The 16,335-nt window shown below is 46.4% G+C and overlaps 1 protein-coding gene across 4 annotated transcripts in view; it reads right to left on the minus strand.

Annotated features, from left to right (window-relative positions):
- The window catches only part of SSH2 (slingshot protein phosphatase 2), an 84,779-nt gene that overhangs the window by 40,562 nt on the left and 27,882 nt on the right, over window positions 1-16,335 (minus strand). For 2 of the 4 annotated variants that reach the window (XM_065853477.2, XM_071816989.1), the window contains one exon: window positions 15,692-15,735. In XM_065853477.2, coding sequence (XP_065709549.1) covers window positions 15,692-15,735 — 44 coding nt within the window. Of the gene's footprint in view, window positions 1-5,888; window positions 6,029-15,691; window positions 15,736-16,335 lie in introns of those variants that run through there. The other 2 variants (XM_065853478.2, XM_071816988.1) reach the window with 2 other exon arrangements.

Consider the following 16,335-nt stretch of genomic DNA (forward strand, 5'->3'; position numbering starts at 1 on the left):
AAAGAAAAGGACTAAAATTATGGTTCAGCACTCGGTGGATTTAGCCTACTTGTAACAAAGGTGTTTTGAGAGAAAGCATACTTCTTAAATGGCTTATTACAAATAAACCCAGAGACCCCAAAGGGCTGAACACAATGTTGATGAGGGCCAGATAAGTACTGGATCAACAGGAAAATGCACTGAACGAGAGCCTGTGGCCTTAATATACCTAGAAACACCCACATTTGAAAAGCTGCTGATGCCAAGAAGCGCTGGCCCTACACAGAGAGCTCACGGGCTGGATTCCTGCATCACTCGCAGCCTTCACGAACGCTTCATTTTACCATTAATCTCTCCAGGTTTTTCTCCTCCCCAACCTCCCTCATCTGCAGCCGATGTCCTTGAACGAGAAGGTTTCTCTGTCACAAAACACTGGGTTAATCCCACACAACGCAGTAATAGGCGGCTGCAGAACAACTATTGCCAGCCTCCAGTTACTTCCCAAGTTGCCGAATTTAAGCTCTGATCCCAGTGCACACGCAGAGCAAAGGGGATGGATCCTCAGAACATTTCAGCAAAAGCACAAGGATTCAGAATTAATGACAGGAGGGAATTTTCCCCCACGTGTGTGTGTGTCCTCAGCCAGCTGCTGCAAAACACCATGGCTGGAAACCCAAGTTGCAGATTTGCTCTGCACACATTACACTGGAGAAAAAATATTTGCTGAACTAGTTTTAGGCTCATATGGGCTGATAATTTAAATGCTGTTTGTCAGAGCGATGCAGAGGAGACGGAGCCTATTGCAGAATGGGATGCAACATTTTAAACTTTCTCCGACCCCCTAAACACGGGTTAGAAGCAACATTTCGAGAAAGTTAGCCTGAAGTTGTTTAAAAACCAATGAAGTAATATTTTAGCCAGGGGCTCTGTGATAAAGGTACAAGGAAGTACAGTCATGCAAAAGAAAATCCCAGCTGGTCTATTCACTGGCCCCAAAAGGTCCTTTTCTGCTGATAATCTCGCTCGGGTCCTTCTGCTTTGTAGTCTGTAGAAAAATCCCAAGTATTTCCAGAGACTGGAACATCTGCAGAAGTTTCAAGAAAACACAGAATCTCAGAGGCAACTCTACCATTCACAACCTTTCAAAACATGAACCTGGCAGCCCAGCAGCGTGGGCTTCCTAACTAAAACATATTGCTTAAAGAACAGGGTATGTGTGTGGGGGGCTTGTCCTTGAACGTTAGTTTGCCGCTCAGGTTTTGATTTTACATCCGATAACCATCTCTGTCTCTGTTCCAACCCCCTACCAGGAAGGATCGGTGAGACAAATACTCAGAGCTTCCAGGGGAATCAAAGGAAAAGCCAAACAGGAAAAGTAGTAATGAACAATACAGCCCTGGCTTAGTTAATGATCAACTTTGGAGCACACAGTACACTACTTTTACCCAATCACCAAAACTTATTTGCGTGGGTTTTGATAACCAGCAGGTTGTAAGAGGCCTTTTACTCATTGCATTTGTGTTATCGCAATCGGCAAAGAAATAAAAAGATGAGAAATCCCCCCCAGTGTGGTTGAGTCACCAGGTTCTCCTGCCCCCCCACTCCCTGGGGAGCACAGTGCTGTGTCCTACAGCCACACAAACCCAGCACACCGCACGCCAACCAAACCCAGCACACCGCACGCCAACCAAACCCAGCACACCGCACGCCAACGGGAACACAGCGCTGTGTCCTACAGCCACACAGACCCAGCACACCACACACCAACCAAACCCAGCACACCGCACGCCAACCAAACCCAGCACACCGCACGCCAACCAAACCCAGCACACCGCACGCCAACGGGAACACAGCGCTGCATCCTGCAGGATGCAAACCCCATCACTCAACACACCCAACGGGAACACAGTGCTGTGTCCTGCAGGACACAAACCCAGCACACAACACACCAACCAAACCCAGCACACAACACACCAACGGGAACACAGTGCTGTGTCCTGCAGGACACAAACCCAGCACACAACACACCAACGGGAACACAGCGCTGCTGTCATCCCCACTGATCCCACCACCCCTACAAGAGCTGACGAGATCACCAACTTCTTCCCATATTTCAAGCGCCTTCAACCAGAGGGACCCTCAGTCAACTCCAGCCACAGCTGATGGTGGTAGCGGGAATCACTCTGCTATCTGCCAGGCTTTTGAGCAGCTGTTTCAAAGCATCTCCTCGTCAGCTCTCAGATAGCATCGACTCTCAGCACAATGGTAAAATGCTTACAATGGTACAAAGGCAATTAAAGATTTCCAATAACACGCTGCTCAGAGGATTACGGTCTAATTGCTGAACGGTCAAGGTTTTCGGCAGCAATAAGATTGCAAGCAGATAAAAAGGTTGTGAGGTTTCACATACGATAGATAAATAAATAAGCAGCTCTTCAAACAATGGTAAGAGCAGCCACACACCTAAGTTCCTGACTTGGCATAACTTAAAATTAGGTGGTCATGAAATACCCTCACATGAAGGCCAGAGCTGCGTGACAAAGGTAAATGAAAGGGGTGGGGAGGCTTGGCACAAACAGGAGGCAACACAATGAGCCCGAGTCACCTGGTGGTGTAATTCAGCGTGGTTTGTAATTACCTGCACAGCCTGTAACTTCCTCTGACGTTGTGAAGTGTTGTTCCTTCACGCTATGCAGAAAAAGGTTTGTCACTTCCACAAAAACTGATTATGTGAGACAGCAACAGGCTGATAAGCCAAGTCTGCGAGGACGTTTTGTGGCTACCTTTAACCTTTAGCTGAAAATAATCCTGTTTAACTTGTAGGGTTTATTTAAGAGCTCCAAGATACACCCACAACACTCTGAAGAAACTCTATTCAAGCTCCTTTTTCTTCCCCCAAACTTTAAAATACTTATGAAAACTATCAGTTAACATCTTATAATAGAAAACAGATTAATATAAAGAGAACCATGGAAAGTAGCAAGCATATTCATGTTTGTAGATCCATCTGGCTCTTAAAGTGTTGGAGGATGAAGGAGTAAACAGTACTGGAGTGTTTTAACATGTGCTCAATGGGAGCCGAGGGAAAGCCATCGCTGCTGCTTTGCAGAAAGACATCAAATATTTAAATACATAAAAATCACACAAAAATGGCAGGGGGAGCGTGGGCAGCAAAGCTGGGTGGCTCATCCTCAGGTGCAAAAGAGAGGCCAAACACCCATGTGCATCTTCAGCACCCGCTCACTGCTGAGCACCGGCCGGGCCGCAGAGGAAGGATGCGGCTGGGTCTTCCCAAACCCCGAGCGAGCACCCTGATGGCTGGACAATCCTGCTTTGCCACTGAGATAAAGAGGAAAAGTGAGACAGAGGAACCAGGCGCTATCACAGGGACACGGAAAAAACACTCCTGGGACACAACAATGAATGAGATACCGAAAACTTGGCCAACGGTAGAGGAAGCGGCTGCAGGCAGGAAGAGCTGATCTGTGGCCATTCCTCTGTGTTTCTGCTGTTAAAAATCCTCTGCTATAAGCAAACTGCGTGAAGTTTTGCCTTGTTCTGTCTATTTTTTCCCCATCAACTGCCTTAGAGTTTTAGTAGACCACAGTAAATTTTGAATCCTGCACACAACTAAACTAGTAAATCAGCACAATCCCCACTAGGTTCAATGAGAGTAGCAAGACTTTCTGGAATGAGTTACAACTACAGATTCTGAGCATTTTGCTAAAAACAAGCCTCTCGGATATTATTGAAATCCTTGTGAACCTGAAATAAATTAGACCCGGAGCAGCTGACTACAGTACTGACTAAAAAGTGTCAACACAAGAGTAATTTCTGCTGATCTCTGAAAGCCAGAGCTGATTAGCCAAATACATCTAAAAAATACACTGAAACAGAAGTTCCTGATAACATTTGGGTCACTACTGCCCTTCTCATTCCATAGAGAACACATTTTTAGCACAGTAAAACAACAAAAGCTGGATTTTAGGTCTTGCCCATGATAAAATAAGGACACTTATTATTAATCAGCATTTGTGAACTTGTGATTAGGATTCTAAATTTAAAAATATTTATTATGCCAGCCACAGCACTGTCCTGATCGAGAATTCTATCAAAATATTAACCCAGCGCTCAAGCATTTTGCAAATATTTATGCGTGGGCCAAAAGCTCTGTTATTCTCATGCTTATTAATCTTCCCTTCCAGGAGGCAAAGGACGGCCTAAGCTCCTCTGATAACTCAGTTATCTCTCCTTCCAGAAAAGGAAAGGGTGGTTCTTCCAAGCCGGTGGCAATTTAAACTATTAGTAGATACCAGACGGCAGAGATGAGCAGGGTTTCCCCTTTCTTTTGATCCCTTTCCATACCCTATCAAATTGTGGGTTAAGTGTTTGAGCAGTGCATTAAATAAACATCTTAAAATGACTTAAATTGTTACCTAGCTACGTAAGATGCCCTGGTAAATCATCTTGAGTTGTAAGGAAATGTTTCGGCCTATAGTAGGTTGGGTTTTTACCCCACAATTCCAGAATTAGTGCTACTTCCCAGGGCGTATCCAGTTTGCATCCTCGCTTCCACAGAACAGTTTGTGTGTATCACTGTTAAACACACGCTATCAGCAACCACCGGGAGAACCGTAATGTTCACGGGCAGCACTGCGAGCGGAAAAGAAAAATAACTAATTACAAGCATTTTGGGTAGAGTACGAAAGGCTCAGAGAGACTTAACTAAACTGATTACCAACTACAGCAGTGATTGCTTATGCTCAAAAAAGAGGCCACAGAGTCCCAGGACTTATTTCCATATCAAGCGTAAGCAGGGATATCTACTAAAGACCTCGTAAGTGCAAAGCAGCTCAATTTCTAGCAGGAGCTTCTTGCAACAAGAACACGCTTCAGGTGGGACCCAGCATTTTATCCGACTATCTTTAAGTCTTTCATGATGTTTCCAAGAGATAAAGCAGCCGTTGGTTTCTTTAAAGAAATATCAAGCATGATTAGACCACAGCGACCATCTCTCTGAGAGCCTTATCTCCCACCCCATAGCAGCCAGTTCTCTCCTTAATCCTTGCAGCCAAACCCCACCAACTCAGGCAGGCACTGTTAATGGTCTACAAATTAAATTATTATTGGCATCTACATTTCAAAGGAGGGTGTGCAGCTGGAGAGACTGATTTTTCAAGCGGTCTAGTAAGGGGCACACAGACACAGTCCGCACTTCATAGCTGCCCAAGACTAACAGTACCTAAAAACCGGCAATCGGCTCATGTCTCTCCCTCATGATCTGCAGGTGCTGAGTGTAAAGTCTCAGTCCTGCTCCTATTGCACCGACCCCAAATCCGCAGCCCCTATCTGCCACCTTGTGATAAGCCAAAACAAGAGATCAACTACAGGGGCTAATCTCTGCTTTAAGAGAGGGCCAAGGTACATGGTCCCCGGAAGCCTGCACCCCACTGCCACCGGCTGCAGGGGCAGCCAGGGGAGCGAGGGACAGCCGGGATCCGACCCGCACCGGGACCCGAGAACCGGCAGCTCAGCCGAGAGGACGCGCAGACCCGAGTTTCCCCTGGGCAGCTCCTCTACAAAACTGCTCAAAACGCTTGGCTGGGACCCAGAGTTTTTGTAGGAAAACAAAACAAAACCAAACCAAACAGGCGAATCAGCGGTAACAGAGAACCGGGCAGCCCCGCGGTGCCGGTGCCCGTGCCCCCGGTGCCGGCTCCGCGGCCACAGGCAAGTTTGCCCGAAGGGAACCTGCGGCGGAGCCAACTACCGAGAGCGGAGAAAGCGCAACCGAGGCGGCCGCCCGGCACACCGGGGACCCGGCGGCAGGCAGGGCAGGCGGAGCGGGACCCAGGGTGCAGGCGGAGGGGAGGCTTTGCCGGTCGGTGCCGGTCTCACCCGGTACTCACAGCTGGGCGATGGCGCCCTGGGAGATCACGGCGTTGTCGGAGAAGTAGGGGATCATCGCGGCTCCCGGCCGAGGCGGCCGCCCTGCCCCGCGGCATCGGGAGCTCCACCGTTCTGCCCCCCCAGGCCGCCGCGCTCCCGCCGCCCCCGCCCAGTGCGCAGGAGCGGCCCCGGCTGCGGGAGGGACCGGGAGGGACCCGCCCCGGCCCGGCCCGCACGTGGCGGCGGGGCAGGGACTGGGGACACGGAACGGGGACACAGAACGGGGACAGGGGCGCTCTGGGGCCGGGTTTGACCGCTGGTTCCCCCAGGAGAGAGGGAAGAGGGGACACTGCCAAGCGTGGCTTTTAAAAATTCTCTTTCCTCCCCCCTTTCCCCCCCCAAAAAAAAAAATCTAGGGCAGAAAAGCCGGGAAAGGCTGCAAATTTTGACACTGGGTTTGAAGCAGCACATCAAAAGATTTTCTTTGCGAAAGGCAGGCAGCGACAATTCGGGTGCCGAGGAAACGACCTTAATTTCTCTCCTGCAGAAGATGGGGAAATAGTTCTTGGCAATAAGTTTCATATGCAGAGACTTGACGACTTGTTTTCTGCCAAAGGAGAAGAGAAGCAGCTGCCTTTCACTGCTATTTAATCTTTAGCTCCATCACCCCTCAGGAGAAAAGGAAGAAAGGAAGTTCTTTAGAACAAAAATCTTGTTCTCTGGCTGCTGGGAATTCAGATGTAACAGCACAAGGGAAAGTTAATCCAGTTTTCCAGTGGGGAGAGTTGGGGGGCAAGCTGCCCCATCCAGTCTTGCACCAACTGTCTGTTCCAGATCTGCATTTTTCAGCCCACGACGAGTGTGGGAAAACAACCGAGAAACCTTGGAAGCTGGCTCAGTTTTCTGTTTCCCATAGGAATGCAGGACATCCCAGCACAGAGGGACACAAATAATACACAATTCTTAAACTGTCTGGTGCGGATGGCACAGCTCAGACCCCGTCACACGGCACAAGTGAGGTGGTCATGGACAATGTAAGTTTAAACACGTGTACTTAATTAATCACACCTACTCAATAGCAAAATTGCTGGGGTGTCACTGCAGAACTGCCCCTATGATCAGGCAGCCAAAAGCAAGCTTCATCTAGGGTTTCCTTCCAACTATGAGCTCAAACTTTCAGAGAAGCAGAGAGGGGTTGAAAAACAGTATGATGGCAACTGCTTCAGGTCTGAGACTTCATAAGAGCAAGACGGGCACTTGTCTGAAATGTCTCAGCCAACCCCACTTCAGCGATTCCCAGAGGAAAGGACAGAGCAGCAGGACTGGTGATTCTGCAGGTTTGCTAGAATGTGGTTTGGTTGCATTAATTTAAGCAATGTCATCTCACATAGCCAAGAGCACATCTCTGGTAATGGTTCCTCACAGCTGTAAGGAAAACGCAGTGCCAGCTTGCTGCAGTGCCAAGAAAAATCATTTCGTTAGGCAGAAATGAAGTCAGTTGCAAGAAGCAATGGAAAAATCAGGACATTAGAGAAATAGAGGGTAACTCAATCCTTCCAGAGGTCAAGAGACTGGCAAGAACCTCATATTCAGTAGTAACACATGCCACACATTCATAGACTGAAAAACAAACCCAGAACTTGTATTCTAATTAGTAACTTAAGGGCTTTACTCAAGCACTGTAGAAGAATAAATGCACTTAGATACTGCCTGGACAGATGTCAGATTTCTTACATGCAACTAACATCACAAAGGCAAGTCCTTCAAAACTGCTAAAAACCAAGTGCAGTGATGAACTACAAACAACACTCTGAACGCAGATACTTAATGGATAATAGATTTGTGAATTAATTAGTCCTGGATTAATATAATGATGCACTGCATCTCCAAATGCTAGGAGACCCAATGCTGATAAGAATATCCCAGCTTTTCTTTTTTTGAACCTTTAAAAAACAGGAGTAAGAAATGGTCGAGTAAGTTCATATGTTGAAATCTGCACTAATAAAAGGTGTTGGAGTGTTTTTGTTGCCACCAGGATGGAAAGGCCAGCCTGAGGCAACAGTGAGAGTCACATTTCAGTTCCCACTGTCCATTTGTACAGCACGTGCTGTTTTCATATTCTGCGTTTAAAACCAGACTTAAGGAACAAACATATTTCTTTGTCCAAGTTTCATTCTACATTTAGACATGAGCAAGAAGTACGAATAACTGGATCCCTCGGCATGCAGGAGCAAGGAGCAGGCAGAGCAAAGGGGCTTTGAGGGGATGGACAACGAGCTGGAGTTGAAGGCAGCAGGTTGCAAAACAGCCAAGAAACTGCTCCTGGTTGGCAGCAGGTGCGCCCTGCTGGACTGACACCGGGGGATTTCGAGTGCACGACACTGCAGTGCTGACAGGTGACAGTTTAAATCACCACCATGCTGCAAGCGAGCATGTGAGCACAGCCATTCATCACTGTGTGACAAGATGTAAATAAGTCTGTCGGGGGTCTCAAGCGCTTCCCAGCCCAGTGCATGAAATGAGACTTTTCTGTAGGGAAAAAGGCCCTGCCTGGCTGAGTTTGGGGCGGCATTTTGTGCTCCCCAGGAGCTCACAGGATTAGCAGGGCCGGCGGCAAAACCCACGGTGTCTGCACTTGGTACAACACAGCCCTTGTTGGGCAACAGGACTTGACTTAACCTTTGAGCACTGCAAAAACTACTAAACTACAGTTACACAGGTCAGGCAAGACACGCTGTAAAAAGGGTAAACCTGGGGGAAGCACTCCCATAACGTTCAAGGTAAAGGGAACAGTGGGATGTTGTCAGGCGCAGGAATTTTGGCCTAAATCTATTAGCATCAGTGTAATACATAAGGCAATGCACAACACAGACCCATGTTTTCAGGGGATTATTATAACAAAAAATTGTGAAGTTGCTGCGTTAGGCAAACAAACCACCCCCTCCCCATCACATCCTCTGTGCTCAGCCACCTTCACCGCGCACATGGAAAGTTTGTTCTTTACTGCTGGGCAGCTGTTTCCGCTGTCGTTTATGAAAAGTTACTCAATTTTGAAAACAACACCTCGCTGCTGGAGCCTTGCACAGGCACCGCCGCGCAGAGCAGAGGTAGCCAGTTCATTTCCGTGTGCAGAGGTGGGGCCCAGCGCTTTGTTTTTCTCACCCGAGCTAAACTCAATCTTTCCCCGCAAAGACACGTGTCTCGGTATCATGTCTGATGGGGAAAACGGGTCCTAAGGGGGAGCTACGAAGAATATGGTGCTACACTCCAGCTGTTTGAGGCTCAAAGGGTCCAATGCCTCTGTTTTTTCGGTGGGAGGCCAGTTAATTCAGCCTTTTGCAGTGAGGACGTGTGACTGAGCAATGAGCAGAGTCTAGAGATGAATCCGAGGGGATTAAGAGTCCAAACAGATGACTTATCCAAGGAGAGCCTTAAATTAGCACAGTAAACCTGTACACAGGTAGACACGGATCTGTCGAGAGAGCAGAACCTCCTGCGCTCATCTCTTACGGCTGACTCCCCCTTTGGAGGGAGAAGATGATCTGTCAAGTCTTCTGGCCATTTTTACCATGGGAGACAAAGCCTACTGCATTATGTAGTTTAATTTATCAGGAAAACACAGAGGCATTTCAGTAGCAGCGATCAGAAACAAGCCAACGCATGCAGGGCAGAATGAGATATAGCAAAGAAACAAAGCTTTCGCAGTGAGGAAGAGGCATGCCACCCACCACGGCAGCACTCACAGCTGTGGTACACACGGTAAGGGAAATTTAACGAAGTAATTATAAAGGAACCCATATCTAGTTAAAAAGAAAAAAAAAAGAAAAGGCGGGGGGAGGCAGGAACAGGGAGAGCACGCAAAACTACACTTGAATCCTGAAGAACCAGTCAGAACAGGAAGCCGCATTCTAAATTTGGTTATTTAAGCTGTCAAAGAGTATTTCTGTTTCCAGCTCTTGAGCAAAGAAATCAGACGGGCACAGGGGTGGAGTGATAAGCATCGCAGAAAGAACAAAACCCCGCTTTTAGAGCCCGTTTGGTCAGTTGCCCATCATGATCAATGATTAGGCTTCTTAGCTGAGAATTCAACACCTATTTTGCAATATTATCACTTCATTAAACCCTTCCCTCACAAACCCCACACCCAATCATTGTATAGCGTACTTATCATCAAATCTTAGAGGGTCTGACACAAAGAGGTCAATGCTCAATTACACCCGTTGTACAAGCGCAGAAGCAAATAACATTGAAGGGACCTGAGCAACTCTTGCTGCAACATCTTCTCCCACAGCCACCTCCTGCTTTCTGCCTTCCACTCGCATCCGGGCAATTCAAGAAGAGTTTAGAAGAAACCAGTTCTTTGGATGCAAAAACTACAAGGTATCCTGTTTGCACAGCAAACTGCTCAGGATGCAAACATTCACATCACTACTAAAAAGTTAATCCAGACCCTTGCAAACTGTTACAAGGCTGCTCCAAGTCCAGCAAGGAAGAAACGTGCCTGAATGACAAGTCTGAGATCATTCAATAGGTAATGTGTTATTTCAGTGACCTCTGGAAGTACTGAAATCCTCTGAACTGTCAAACCCACACCCCTAATTTTATAAAGGAACGTTGTTGATCCAAAGATACCAAAGAGCTGAATGGCAACAAGTCCTCCAGAAACCCTGGTCCAGATGCTCAAAATACATTTAAGTGCCTGAAATCCACGCAGAGCTGAAAACTCTGAGGATTCATGTTTAACTTTGAAGCCTTGCCAAGGTGTCCTACCAGGAAAGGGACCAGAACAGCTATTTTGGAGTTTCCCTTTCTATTTACAACAGGAATCCTTCCTTAGATTCCTCCAGCTCAGAGCACCTGGTCCACGCTCAGCAGGAGACACAAGCACATATGGAATCTTGGAATCTTCGCTCACCGCTGAAGACAGAGCACAGGTTGATGGGGCAGCTCTCCTGGGCTTGCTCAGTGCTGAGCAGAACCTTCCCGGAGCTGACGGATCTGACCCACCTTCATTCCTTTATTTCCCAGTTTGTTTTTGCCTCATTCCTCATTCTCCTCTGTTCACACACTTACAATGACAAATTTAAAAAACCTGTTTCTAAGCATTCCTATTTTAGCGCGCTCCCTGCTATAGCATCGTATGTTTACTTGGTAATTTGGTAATGCAACGATTTTAAGTCTGCTTGATCCTTCAGCGTGATGATCGCATCTGAAGTCATCTTCACATTGTTGTGATCCGCAGGTATGTAATCGGACTGGACCGAGCACGTTGTAACGACAGACACAGACCTCGCAGTGAACCAGCCCTGCGGATATCTGTTCCTAATCTAACAAACCCAGGTTTTACTACAAGTGCTACGCCTTTGCTCACACTCTGGTGATAAAACACCCGGTGTTCAGAAATGAAGACCATGGACCCACTTTCGCGACCCGCAATGTGTGGCCCCCAGAACTTTTCCTGGTGGTCAGCAGGGCTGGCAGATGAACAGAACAGTCCTTTATCTCCCTATAACATACTCCACCAGCAGCTGCAGTAAATGCCACAGAAAGACTAAGCTGTCACTGAAAGGAAAGGCAGAAAGATGGATTCAGGAAACACGTTCTAAAGATAAGGTTCATACTACAAGAGCTCAGTAATCTCCGGCATGGATAAACACCAGCTTTCCTGCACGCCACACACACAGTCCCCTCTTACTCAAGATCTGGAGTTAACAAACTGCGTTGCACACCCATTAGAAGATCCAGCTACTGTTCAAGTACTAACAACATAAATGTTTGACAGCTGCAGCAGCAAGCAAAGGAAGGTTTAATCACTAGAACTCATAGCACATGGTTTTTGGAAGTCCCTCCTGTAGCATAAAATATGCTCAAGGATAACCAAAGTGTGAGCAACCTCAGCAGCACCAAATGGCGCTGATACACATCTCCAAAAGTCACGACGACACAGGATGCTGAAGGTTCACACATCTCGATGCGGACTGCAAATGAGCTTTCTGAAGTGCAGTCAAATCCATATCACAGAATCACTCCCCATACGTCTGCTGTTATCATCAGGGAGTGCAAAGCCTACAAAGGGTCTCCATTTAACAATCAAACAAGTTGGCTTATGATTTATTGAGCTGTTGCCCTATACAAGGAAACACATGCACCAATTCCACCTCCTATCTGAAAAGAACTTTTACACAGTTATAAACCATGAGCTCCTGCACTGGACTGTTGTCTTCCTCTCCTAAAACAAAGGTATTTACTCACAGCTTGAAACCTTGAGGCATCTTGGCACATCCAGCTGTTATCATGGTAATAATCTGATTTGCTTTCCTTCCCAGTTTATTCCTGGAAGGAACTATTTTGACTAAAAAAAACCAAACCAGAAGGTAAATGTACCTCAGCTGCAAAAGGTGGTGTGAGTTGGGGCTTTTTGTTCCCTTTTTTTACCCCTCTCCTGCCCACACCCGAAGATGGGAGGACAAGCACTTTAAAAGAATATTTTCAGGTAACAAACTCCAGGTTTCAAGCAGGACCTAATCACTTTCTATGGCACTTGAAGGACTGGCTCCTCAGCTTTACCTGAGCAAATGGACTTTAGTCGGACCAAGCACCAGGCCATAAAAGTTCAAAGAATTCCTCTACTAGGCAATACAGTTTACTCAGTTCTACATGCAGCAGTGACTGTGCAGCCTCAAATGCTGAATTTCAGCAACCAGAGCTGGTTCAAGGCCCACGGAAGCAGTAAATTCACAGATAGTGTGGAAATAGAGGGACAATTTAAATCATAAACCCAAAAAGCAGATTCTGACAGCAAATCCAACACAGACTGTAGCACCACTGCTACCCCGGGCCCTGGAGATGTCATTTGTCACCAAAACAAAGATGCTGAATCCTTGCAACCTCGGCGGAGAGCGCACAAAACCTGAATGTCACTACGTCAGTTGGTGTAAACGCCACTCGAAACTCGATGCACATGCATTTTAGGTAAGTTTTAACAACATTGGGATGACGTGAAGAGATTGTTCACACAGATGCTTCATTAAGAGTATATTCAGCGTGGTAGCAGCACGTCTGGGGACAGCAGGAGAGATGTCAGGCCAGCTAGCTGTGCAGCCTCCAGACAGCCTAATAAAAACGTCTAGGAGGTAGCTATGAAGGTAATAAATGTAATAAATAGATTGTTCAGGACATCTGCTTATGCAGTATTCTGTCTCAGCCCCATTAGCCAAGAGTTACACAGGCGACAGGGACCGGCTGGATCAGGGACTCCAGAGCAAGAACCCAGACCCACATCAGGAGTTTGGGGATCTCACAAATAAACTGCAAAAATGGTCAGAGGTACGGCAGAGACCCCCCAGGGCTCCCCCAGAGCTGGGGCGCGAGGAAAAGGAATTCCAGAAGCCAAGCTGTTTCTCACCTATTTGCTCAGCTTTAGGTATTTGCAGTATTAATTTGCCGTGGTTTTTAGTAACGGATGGAAGCCTTTATAAAAATTAGGTCCATGTTTGTGCTACCCAAGTATTTTCCTCAAGTAGGAAAGCAAAGCATTCCTCTTTGCATCAGCACAAGAGAGTTTGCAAGAAAATACCATCTGAAGCACATGAACCATGCGGAGCACATGAACTCTCTGTGCATCTAATAGTTCTTTCCATCTTTTGCAGAAAAGCTTTAAGTGGATTCTGCTAACTCACAAAGCAGAAAACTCCTCATTCCGTGATGGTGCTGGCAGAAGTGGCCTTGTGGCGAGTGCAGACCTGTCGTGTCGTTTGCTCTGTAAAGCAGGTTTAAGTTTAAACAGCATTTTCACATACTTCTCCCATGTCTGTGTGACTTGAGTCCAGGCGATCACAGTCCTCTGTGAGCGAATAGGTCGGCACCCAGACAGATGATTTGCTTCAGGTACGATGATCTTGATGTACCTACCTACTGTTTGAAGCTCATTTCTCCATCTCTCTGGAGGACGTTTAGTTTGGTTGCTCTTCACAACTTCCGCTCAACAAGCCCACAGTCACTCCCACTGTCACACTGACAGTCTTTTCTGCACCTTCCCCTTCACCTCAATATGTAACCCCTCTCTCATCAGTGTGAAAAGATAACTTCTTGTGTTAAGTTGCTGCTGTTTATCTAGAAATCACTAGGCACAGGACTGGCAATGCTGTTGAGCTGGATCTAAGTGGAATATTTGTCTCATTTGAGACAGCAATCCCTCAACTGCCCAGGGACACGGGGGCTTGCGGATGGACATGGAGACTGTACAAAATTGTCTTCCAGACTGATTGCTGCAAAAACCTTTTGACACCAAATATGTCTACCTGCTTATGTCTTAAGCTAATTCTCTTGCAAGCATTAACATCTCTATGAACTAAAACCCTATTTAATAAATACTGAAAAGTTATTTCATTAACCCAAACATGCTTTAGCCACAGCAGTACTCTTGCATTTAATGTCCATTTAAGGGGATGAGTCTGGGCACGCTTGATGCCGACCATACTACCCTGAGGTAGTGTCTGAGCAAATTACACCTAAGTGCAGGAGGCGAAAGGACTTCTTGTCAGAAGAATTTTACAAATAGCAAAAATCCCACCCCAAAAACTGACTGTAGCTCCAGCCAGGTCACCCGAATTGTGCCTCAGGAGAACTTCCCCGGCGCGGCCTTGTCCGGGCAGGCAATAGGAATGTCAGGCCGCTGCAGAGCGCTATGGCGGTGACATCGCAGCTGATGTCACCTTGCTTTTAAAGCTAATCTCAGTCCGTTGCCTTTTCACTGTCTGGATTTTTAATAGCTACTGCTTGCTGTGTTCCCTTGAAAACTGGGGATTAGATAGACTCAAAAGTTGTTTACAGACAACTGCTGCTCCTCCACAGCAGGACTGCAGGTTGTCCACTTACCACGTTCGACTGTATTATTTTTATCCTGCTGCAATCAGACACATTTAACACCCAGCCCCTTGTCTTCCCTAAAAAGGATCTTGGTTTCAGTTCGCTTTCTGACCCCAGCAACAGGAGTCACGGAGTTCAGATCACATCAACAGCAGGTTGTCATTTCCTACCCCAGGAAGTTTATTTCAAATATATCTTTAAAAACGTTCATCTCAAACCTAACCTAAAATTGTTGCTAAGTGTCCACAACAATTAAATACCTCCCATCCCCTCCAATACATTATGTATATTGAGATCAAGTCATGAGTTGATCTTGTGACTGCTGGAAGGCTAAGAGTGAAATTAAAAATCAGAGTTTAGCTGAGTTCAGTTTGAGCCTTTGGGAATTGTGCTTTCCAGCTTTCCTCTCAGTCATGAAAACTGTAAAATGAAGAAACAGCAATTCTTCTATCATCATTTAAGGGCAGAAGACTGGAGGAAACAGACCAGTCACCTTTCCTGGGCCACACAATCACAAGACTACACTGAAATAATGGGAATGTGCAAGCAGGACAGCTTTTGCTTTTGCAGATTCATCCAAGTTGGCCCCAAACCCAAAGCCCAAATTTTGTTCAGGCCTTTTAAATACTAGAACTTACGGCTTTTGTTGTTACCTAGTGACACAACATTAAGAGAAGAATTTTAACAGCCAAAGAACTCATACATACATACATATATATATTTTTACATTTAGTGTGTAATCTGACTTTTCCTGTTTCCTGCTGCAGCAACCCCTTTACTGGGAACATCATTTAGGTCATAGTGAACTATACTTTTCATTAAGGTGCACATAAGACAGTTCTTCAACATTAACAACAGGCAGAAAATGCCAGAACAACAACAAACCCCCCTGGGGAGCATTTCCCATAGAAAGGCGTCCTCGAGGACTCCTACGAGCCTCAAGTGACAATCTTACCTTCTGGGCTGGGACCGGCATTCTTCTTCCCCACTGTCTGCCTCCTGCATACATAGGAAAGGAGAAAAAAGTTAATATTCTTTAATATATGCAGAATCCAAAGAGTCGCGTTTCACCGGTTTGATTGCAGAAGGCAGCAGAAACTCAAGCTCTCCCTGCTGCATGTGGCTGTCACTGCGCAGGAACTCACTTTCTGCTCAGCTGTCACTTCATGTTCTCTCCAAACCTCTTTAAATACTCTACATTACAAGAATTTTTGCCGCTGCAGGATTTAACGTGCTTCTGCGTGGACTTCCCATGACCCTGCCAAACAAGGCAGGCCAAGAGCCAAAGACATATTTTACTTCTGGGCAAAAAACTCTGGGTTTTTTATTACCTTTATATAGATCATATTAATTCATAGTCCAGTGTCAGCAATCAAGTGTAAGAATCCACAAAACCAGCAAGTAATAACCCTGCCAAATAGGGCTGGGTGAGCGCAGATAGACTAGAAAGTCGAAATTTGACACATTATGTTGCTTTGCATGCAAAACTAATACACACAATTTCTAATATGCTGTGGAATCTTCCTAGGCTTTCCTACTAAAGCCCAAAGCAATAACCTCCACAGAGAGATCTCAGCAATTAACTCCACTTCAGAGTAG

The sequence above is a fragment of the Patagioenas fasciata genome, chromosome 19 (assembly GCF_037038585.1).
Source record: "Patagioenas fasciata isolate bPatFas1 chromosome 19, bPatFas1.hap1, whole genome shotgun sequence".
In the NCBI taxonomy this organism is placed as follows: Eukaryota; Metazoa; Chordata; class Aves; order Columbiformes; family Columbidae; genus Patagioenas; species Patagioenas fasciata.